Source organism: Haliotis rufescens, unplaced genomic scaffold (assembly GCF_023055435.1).
Source record: "Haliotis rufescens isolate VD_foot unplaced genomic scaffold, xgHalRufe1.0.p SCAF_32, whole genome shotgun sequence".
NCBI classification, from domain to species: Eukaryota; Metazoa; Mollusca; class Gastropoda; order Lepetellida; family Haliotidae; genus Haliotis; species Haliotis rufescens.
Window position 1 is genome coordinate 3314778 of NW_025964024.1, and position 9020 is coordinate 3323797.

General features: G+C 44.0%; 1 protein-coding gene across 1 annotated transcript; it reads left to right on the forward strand.

Annotated features, from left to right (window-relative positions):
• Positions 1 to 413: 413 nt before the first annotated feature.
• On the forward strand, positions 414 to 8781 carry LOC124116651. Its single transcript, XM_046478084.2, has 2 exons — positions 414 to 647; positions 6817 to 8781. The coding sequence occupies exon 2, from the start codon at positions 7669 to 7671 to the stop codon at positions 8335 to 8337; it is 669 nt and encodes a 222-aa protein (XP_046334040.2). The 5' UTR covers positions 414 to 647; positions 6817 to 7668; the 3' UTR covers positions 8338 to 8781.
• The last annotated feature ends 239 nt before the right edge of the window (positions 8782 to 9020 follow it).

Genomic DNA, 9020 nt, shown 5'->3' on the forward strand with positions numbered 1-9020 from the left:
TAGATCTAATACACATCAGTGACCCACATCAACTCTCGTGCTCTGCGATCGTCGCTCTCAAGGGGACGGCATTATGCACGTACGATTAATGTTATTGTCAGAACAGAAAGGTGGCCACACTCCCCACCCGCATAACCATACCCATAGTTCCACAGCATACCGACCCGTCTACCCTTTCTAAGCCCACCTATACGACTATTTTGTGAGACAGATTCTTTGCACTATTAAACTATCTGTATTTAATGTCACCATTCAGCGAAACCATATTGTCGGTGTTAACGTTGCTTACGTTTGGGATTAAAGGCCCTATACACAATGTCATTGATCGAGCTATTGGCTGTTGAAAGAGCCGTGTTGGTATTGTGCAGTTATTCTTCTGTCAGTATTAGGGCCAGTCTACAGACTTTATAACTACAACTAGGGCTCGTCCACTGTACTGACATCAGGCTATACATGTACTGTGGCAGGTTCTGTAGATTGTCAGGGAGTGTTGCCACCTATAACTGGGTTAACTTCAACTGAATTATCACCAAGCGGTCAGCTGGCGATGACCCTGTGACATCCTTCAGAGTCGGGCGGAGCTTGAGCAGATTACAGAGACCCCGGGGGAAAGGGGTGCGGACACACGACCCACCAGACGCCATCAGGTACCACAATTTTAACATCAACACGATACACATATTTCTGTTGAATTTCTGTATGTATTTGAACATGAACATTCACTCTGTTGAAATAGCATGTTGTTTAAGTCGTGTGAAATATCACTTTATTTAGAAAATACATTCAGTAGTGAGTGAGTGAGTGAGTATGGTTTTACGTCCTTTTCAGCAATATTCCAGCAGTATCACGGCGGTGGACACATTGTAACCATGTCGGGAATCGAACCCGGGTCTTCGACGTGACGAGCGAACGCTTTAACCTTTAGGCTACCCGACCGTCCCTCAAACCAGAATAAGGCAGAGGATAAAAAAAATCAAACATTTTTGCTTTTCTAGTCAAATAACTTGTGACTAAATATAAAATATTAACCGCCAACGCCAGAGAATAACCATCTACATAAAAATATATTTTCACTACAAAAATATCGATTTTATATCCTACATATGCAATGCTATCTTTAATAATATTCTGTTTCCTTTTATAGCAATACTGACATATTTTTATCTATTCAGAAGTACTCTAATATTAAACTGAATACATGATAAATTATCAGCACACCATGTATATGCCTAATGCGCATTGCATGAGATACTCGGCGAACGTGACTATGACGTATTATGTGTTGCGCATGCTGCGTTATGTTGAAAACATCGATCAATACCTCGTGTTTCTCAAATGTACACCATAAAAGGTTTATCACGTTTTCAATACAAAAAGTGCGATACTCGATCAATGGATGCCTGTGCGAGTTATGTTATTGCATTCCATTTCATATATATTGGTAAACACATACAAGTTATATCACGGAACGTATGTGCTTATATAGAAGGGTTGTCATGCATACGGGTATTATCCCCCACATCGTGGGTTGTGTTTGACACTGCTCGTAACAGCACTTTAATTTAATCCTGATGTCACTGATAACTATGGAAGGAAAGTACAAATTGTTGCAGATGGAAACTTACCTCTTTTCTGAAATCCACGACCAAAGATAAGGAGAACAAGGGTCATGAATCCGATCACCGGACCATGGTTGTGCAGAGTTGTGTCCCTTACTTGACAGGATCAGCAGATCGTTGGTTCAAATATGACTTTGGTCGGCAGCGTATCCATGCTCGTGGGAAGCACGAGAATTCAGACTTTCCTTCTACATTTAGCTGACATGTCGTGACGAAATCAAATACTGATCGAATCAGTGCTCAACCACCCATATCAAAGGGTTGTCAAATATATCAAGTATGGAGGCCCCTGTGTCGCCACAGTCAGTCAGACTGCTGGAGACACAGGACCTACCAACTTCACCACGAAGCAGAGACTGAATGACTGATGGAAACACAGGACCTACCTACTGCACCACGAAGCAGTGACTGTCTGACTGATGGAGACAAAGGACCTACCTACTGCACAACGAAGCAGAGACTGACTGACTGCTGGAGACACAGGACCTACCTACTGCACCGAGAAGCAGTGACTGACTGACTGACTGATGGAGACACAGGAACTACCTATTTCACAACGACCACGAGGCAGAGACTGACTGACTGCTGGAGACACAGAACCTACCTACTGCACCACGAAGCAGTGACTGACTGACTGACTGATGGAGACACAGGAACTACCTATTGCACAACGACCACGAGGCAGAGACTGACTGACTGCTGGAAACACGGGACCTACCTACTGCACCACGAAGCAGAGACTGACTGACTGCTGGAGACACAGGACCTACCTACTGCACCACGAAGCAGAGACTGACTGACTGCTGGAGACACGGGACCTACCTACTGCACCACGAAGCAGAGACTGACTGACTGCTGAAGACACAGGACCTACCTACTGCACCACGAAGCGGAGACTGACTGACTGCTGAAGACACAGGACCTACCTACTGCACCACGAAGCAGAGACTGACTGACTACTGGAGACACGGGACCTACCTACTGCACCACGAAGCAGAGACTGACTGACTACTGGAAACACGGGACCTACCTACTGCACCACGAAGCAGAGACTGACTGACTGCTGGAGACACAGGACCTACCTACTGCACCACGAAGCAGAGACTGACTGACTGCTGGAGACACAGGACCTACCTACTGCACCACGAAGCAGAGACTGACTGACTACTGGAGACACGGGACCTACCTACTGCACCACGAAGCAGAGACTGACTGACTGCTGGAGACACAGGACCTACCTACTGCACCACGAGGCAGAGACTGACTGACTGCTGGAGACACAGGACCTACCTAATGCACCACGAAGCAGAGACTGACTGACTGCTGGAGACACAGGACCTACCTAATGCACCACGAGGCAGAGACTGACTGACTGCTGGAGACACAGGACCTACCTACTGCACCACGAAGCAGAGACTGACTGCACCACTATTGAAGGCGGTGTAACACACAAGTGATCTTACACGCTAATAAAGGTTTTGTTATACACAAAAGTTCCTACTCACTAATGAAGGTGGTGTTTTACACAAGTGTTCTTACACACTAATGAAGTTAGTGTTACACACTTAGTGCCAACAGCCACATATACCCTCTGTGGTAAGGAAAATACAGCGGAAATGAAATCGGACCCATTTTTTAAGAAGCTCGACTTTTGCTATATTTAGAACTGTACTCTGTACTCTGGATATACAGATGTATTGATATATATATATATATATATTGTAATTGTAATTGTATTGAAGAACGTGGTGATAACCTGGTGTCATCATCACTGACGTTCAGTAATCCATTCATAAACTTTTCAGCGCTATTTGGCTATCTGTTTCGTCGGATAATCGAGACTGGCTTTTGCAGATTAAAATCAAGCGGATAGATCTGATTTATATCAAATGTATCAGAATACATTTAAATGAGGGTAAAAACACAATGTTCCTTTCAACTTGAAACTTGCCGAGTACTGTGTCTTTGAACGTGGATTCAATAATTGATCATTTGGGACGTCGTTAAGATAAGGAGTGTTTTCCAAGAAAACAAATCTATACCTGTTCAAAGAAACCGTCTTCAGCAGTATATTCCGCAGGGTATATACCCTCTAAATCCACAGTAAGATGTTCATCAAACATAACACAATGACCGATGATGAGAGGGAACAAGTCATCTCTTCAAGACAATTCCTCCTAGATTGATGCACATGTTTCAGATAATCTTGATTTTACATTCAACAGTATCGTAATGATGAAAAGGAAACTATCTATTCTTTGAAGTAAGGTGTGTTAATGTTTGTGATCCGTTTTGATCGTCACTTTCAACAAGTAGAGGAAGTCGGGGGCCTATCCATACCCAGAATACCTAAGGGGTTACTCCAGTTTCAAACATCTACCCCCGACGTGTGAGGCTGCTGTATGGGTTACCGCTCCACGAGGCCTTCAACTGTAGAGCTTTCAGACATTGGGCGACATGTTTTTTCATTCTTTCTAAAATAAGTAGGGTTTTATAAACGACAAAATGTTGTCTGTTGATTTTACTTCATACTGCATCACATGATTGCATCGGTAACTGTTTCTGCATGTATGTCTCGGAGATTTAACACTACTTCACAATAAACGATTTGGTATCACATCAATATCCTTTTTGTTACGGTGCGCACATTTCGGGTTCCTGAAACTCTAAGAAATCTGAAGCGTTTGAAACCGAAAGGATGATTAAATTAAGTATAAGCAATAACGACGCTGAAAGTAATTAAGTTTTCTCATTACATCCGATGTAATGCCTGGCGGCTACTGTTCTGCGACCGGTATTGATATTTCAAAATATAATTTTCTTCTGACTGCATTCTCTTTTTCTGTTTCTGATAGTATTAATATTCACTACATATACTCAACAACACTCCAAACAGTTCACTGCTACACCAAGCACGTCGTCAAACATTTAGTTTAGTTTAAACATATTCTATTCACAAATGGAAAACAATAAGGAATAAGTTATCCAACTGAGGACAGCCTCTCCTTGGTATTTAAATGAATTATGGACAAATTGCAAACGAGGACGAGGGAAGACAAGTACAATAAGGAATTATTTCTAAACGAGAATAGAACAGCTTCGGTGTTGTCTGGATTGTACTTAACCTACCACTGTTTACCCCAATCACTTAATTTATTTCTTGTTTTCAACATGTAAATCTAACAACAAATTATCAAGATTGGCATAAAAGTTCTTTTGCATAATACTTCATATCATTAACCTTAATCCGTTGTTTCTTAAACGTTGTAATATCGGATACGTGTTAGTCCTGTTTGCCTTTTTACGTAATCTGTCTCTTTTCTTGTATTCTTTCCATTAATTTGAATCAAACCAAGGTTTATCATTAGGTCTAATAGTGACTTTCTCAGATGGGATACAAAGTTTATGTCCATGAAGTTGTTCATAAATAGTTGTACAAGCTTGATTGACATCTTGACAATTATTGAATGGTTCGGCCCATTTTGTTTAATTAATACGCGCATTCAAAGATTGGTAGTCGCCTTCATTATTGCAAAATGTCTCTGGTATGTTCATTTTTTGTATTTAAAGACGAATTTATAGTCTCATAAGTACCCTTGTGATCGTTTATTTTGCTCTCAAATTCTGATACACCACATCCTTGCTGATTAGTATGGGGTCTAGCAGCGTACTGGAATATTGTGTATACCCTTGTTAGTTCACTTATCATATTTCTTACATTCTCACTTAGCAGTGCATCCTTTAGATGATTACTTGTACTCGCACTTGATAACAGGTCTGCATTTAAATCTCCAACACCAGTAATTTTGTGTGTAGTATACAGAGTATTTTACTAGTATTAAGTCTATTCCAGAGTATAACGTTGTTATACTCGGGTCTGTACGCTTGGAATAACATATATATGAGGTTTTATAGGAAGGTGTATCATAATCCAAATTGTTTCGTCATAGATATTCTCGAGATCCTGCATTCGTTTAAAAGCAAAGTTTTGCTTGATATATAACATTACTCCCTCGCCGAAAGAACTTCTATCTTAACGTATTGGATCATTAAAATTTGCCCTCTTTGAAGAAGCGTTATCAAACGATTTGTCAAGATGGGTTTCAGTGAAACAAACACCCTGATTTTCTGATAGGTATTCACTAAGATATTCTAGCTTATTTCTTATGCTTCTCGTATTCAGGTGAAAACATAATTAGTGATTTCTCGTGACAATCGTTCTGAGAAGGGTGAGGATACGACTCCATGTCTCCAGCAAGCTGGAGTACCACTATAGTGAGTGAGTTGGGTTAAACGCCGCTTTTAACAGTATTCCATTCATATCACGGCGTGTCAGCTTAGTGTGGGAGGAAAGCCCGAAGTGATGCAGGTCTCAGACGTTTACCACTTCGGTGAAACCGATGAGCACGGGTATGGTGCTGACAAACCTAGAAACATAATCGGGGCGAACTGGGATTCGAACCCTCAATCATAGGTTTCTGGCGTGCCTAAGGGACGCAACTCTGCACGGCGAATCGCGGCGCCTTAGGCGACTGGGCCACCCGTGCCCCCGAGGAACACTATAACTAGGATGATGTCGTTTGTTTTTCTGAATTGCGACTGTAACACACAAAGACATGCTGAAACAATGCTAGTCTTGCACGATACCGATAAATGTACACGTCTTAATAGTACGCATGGACATACAACATTTTACGCAATGATAAGCCCTGATCGCCACACGATATTGAATGACATTATTACCCATTTTCTAGAGACAAGCTTGACAGTAAGTTAAGAGAGTGAGTAAGTGAGTTTGGTTTTACGCCGCTTTTATCAATATTCCAGCAATATCACGGCGGGGGACACCACAAATGGGCTTCACACATTTTACTCATGTCGGGAATCGAACCCGGGTCTTCGGCGTGACGAGCGAACGCTTTAACCACTAGGCTACCCGACCGCCCCGTAAGTTAAGAGAAGTGAGACAAGAAGATCGTGAGATTCTATGTCGTTCAATACAGTTTGATGTAAAGTCAAACAGTTCACTGCATCAGGGATGATGATACAACGCTCACGTGTGCGTGATCAGGGGCTGGTGATGCGTCAAATTATTACAAAGAAGCCTTGTTATCTCTTTTCCACACTCCATAACAAACCATACATCTATCATATCAATATTTCTTTCTATTCAAGTCACTCTACTGTTCTGTTTCAGACCCATAGATGCGACTCCGGAGCCGTGTCGTGTCAATAACAACACTAAAAGCTCGAACCTGTTGCTACTGCGCCGCAGCAAATACATCTTGACTGACGTCCGCAGTGGTCGAGGATACCCATCGACTACGACAGATGCGTTGCTGGTGTGAAGACAGTGTCCTTCGGTGGTTTATGGAAGTGTGAGTCATAGGTGGATGACAGACTTTGTCATCGTGTGTCATCATCACTTGTGTCATCATCTTCAGAACCGAGAGCTTCTGTTCCGTGGATCCCTTGACTTACAGCATCACAGTGATTGTTCCACAACCCAAGACAAATACAGGAACCACACCGGCATCTAAATGGTTGAGGAAGCTACATATATCTACATCCCGTTTCATTGAAACGCTCAAATCTGCCCAAAATTGTCAACAAAACTCACAGGCCACCACACACATCTTAACGTCATATACTACAGAAATCTATTGGCGTTCATGAAACCAGATCATCTCTGTATCTTAACATCTGATGACCAGAAGTCCATAGCTGTAGCTGAAGCACAGACCGTCAAACAGGACAACCCACAGAGCATCCAACAGACCAGCCCACAGAACATCCAGCAGAACATCTCACAGAGCATCCAACAGACCAGCCCACAGAGCATCCAACAGACCAGCCCACAGAGCATCCAACAGACCAGCCCACAGAGCATCCAACAGACCAGCCCACAGAGCATCCAACAGACCAGCCCACAGAGCATCCAACAGACCATCCCACAGAACATCCAGCAGAACATCTCACAGAGCATCCAACAGACCAGCCCACAGAACATCCAGCAGAACATCTCACAGAGTTCGACCAACAGTTTGAGATGGAGTCGAGTTGGATGACTGCGTCTGTGAAGAACATCCAGCGACAGAGGCAGCTGGAGCTGGAGCTGATTGACATAGAGCGGCGCTGGCATATTGAGCTGAAGGATATCACGCGCCAGCGCCTCGGGGTCATCTACGACCTCAACAGATACAAGAAACTACGTCGTGCCGCCGACTACACCAGCGACGACCTTAGCGGACAGGAGCTCCGGAAATACACAAGGGTGTGCCAGCACAAGATGATAGAACAGAGAACGAGTCGGCGCCGGGCTCGCAAATTTGATTTCTCTGGAGACCGTGTTGAACGCATGAACATTCAACTACCCCCTATTAATGTAGAGACTTGCCCTGAAAAGCAGGCCGCCATGGAGTCTGTGACGTACAGCGACCTGAACAGACAGAGGGCAAGCTTTCAGAAAGGAGCCAGCGATCTTAATCAATACCTTATGCGTATTGTCCGGAGGAAGAATCGCCATAAGTCTGAAGATGCAGATGACGATGAAGAGGATGACGGAACGGATGACGACCTTGAGAGTTCCCATTCACCCTCGCCAATCAGTCGACAGAACAGCCTGTCGGTAGACTCCACATTACAAGGGAGGAGAAGCGTCACCCCCCACCTCCTCCCTCCCATCATGGAGACCCCATGCCATACGGGTATACGTTAGATACTGTGTAGCATGGAATTTACTGGAAGCGTTACCCTGTTCACAGATACAATTGCGATTTCACAATTGCGATGATCACAATGCCTTTACCTCGACTGTGGAGCATAATGCCCTTTAAGTGATATAACGGGTTGATGTGAATTAACCTCATAATACACCTTGGACAGAGTAACAGCATCGTCACACAGAGATATTGAGCCCTAAGCCTAATACCTCGGTACCTGTGACGGTCTTACGTCAACTCTTCATGTGGCGCCACCTTGCTAATGACGTACTTGGTGCCCCACACTGTGATAGCAGCGTCTGCAGCTGTACCTTGACTCTGTGAGTGTTAGATGGATGGATTATTAAGGATTACTGCACGACGGATGAGAGACAGATAAGACAGACAGGGAGAGTGAGCGCGCACACTGATGTACACGCATGCACGCATGCACGCACGCACACACATACACACACGCATGTAAACACACGCATAGGCATACACACGCACGCACGCACGCACGCACACATACACACACGCATGTACACAAACGCATAGGCATACGCACGCACGCACGCACGCACGCACACATACACACTCGCATAGGCATACACACGCACGCACGCACGCACACATACACACTCGCATAGGCATACACACGCGCGCGCACAGGCACACACACACGCACACACGCACAGGC

Bases quoted from the DNA above. Each gene is read 5' to 3' on its own strand.
- LOC124116651 (XM_046478084.2), top strand. From the start codon at position 7,669: ATGGAGTCGAGTTGGATGACTGCGTCTGTGAAGAACATCCAGCGACAG.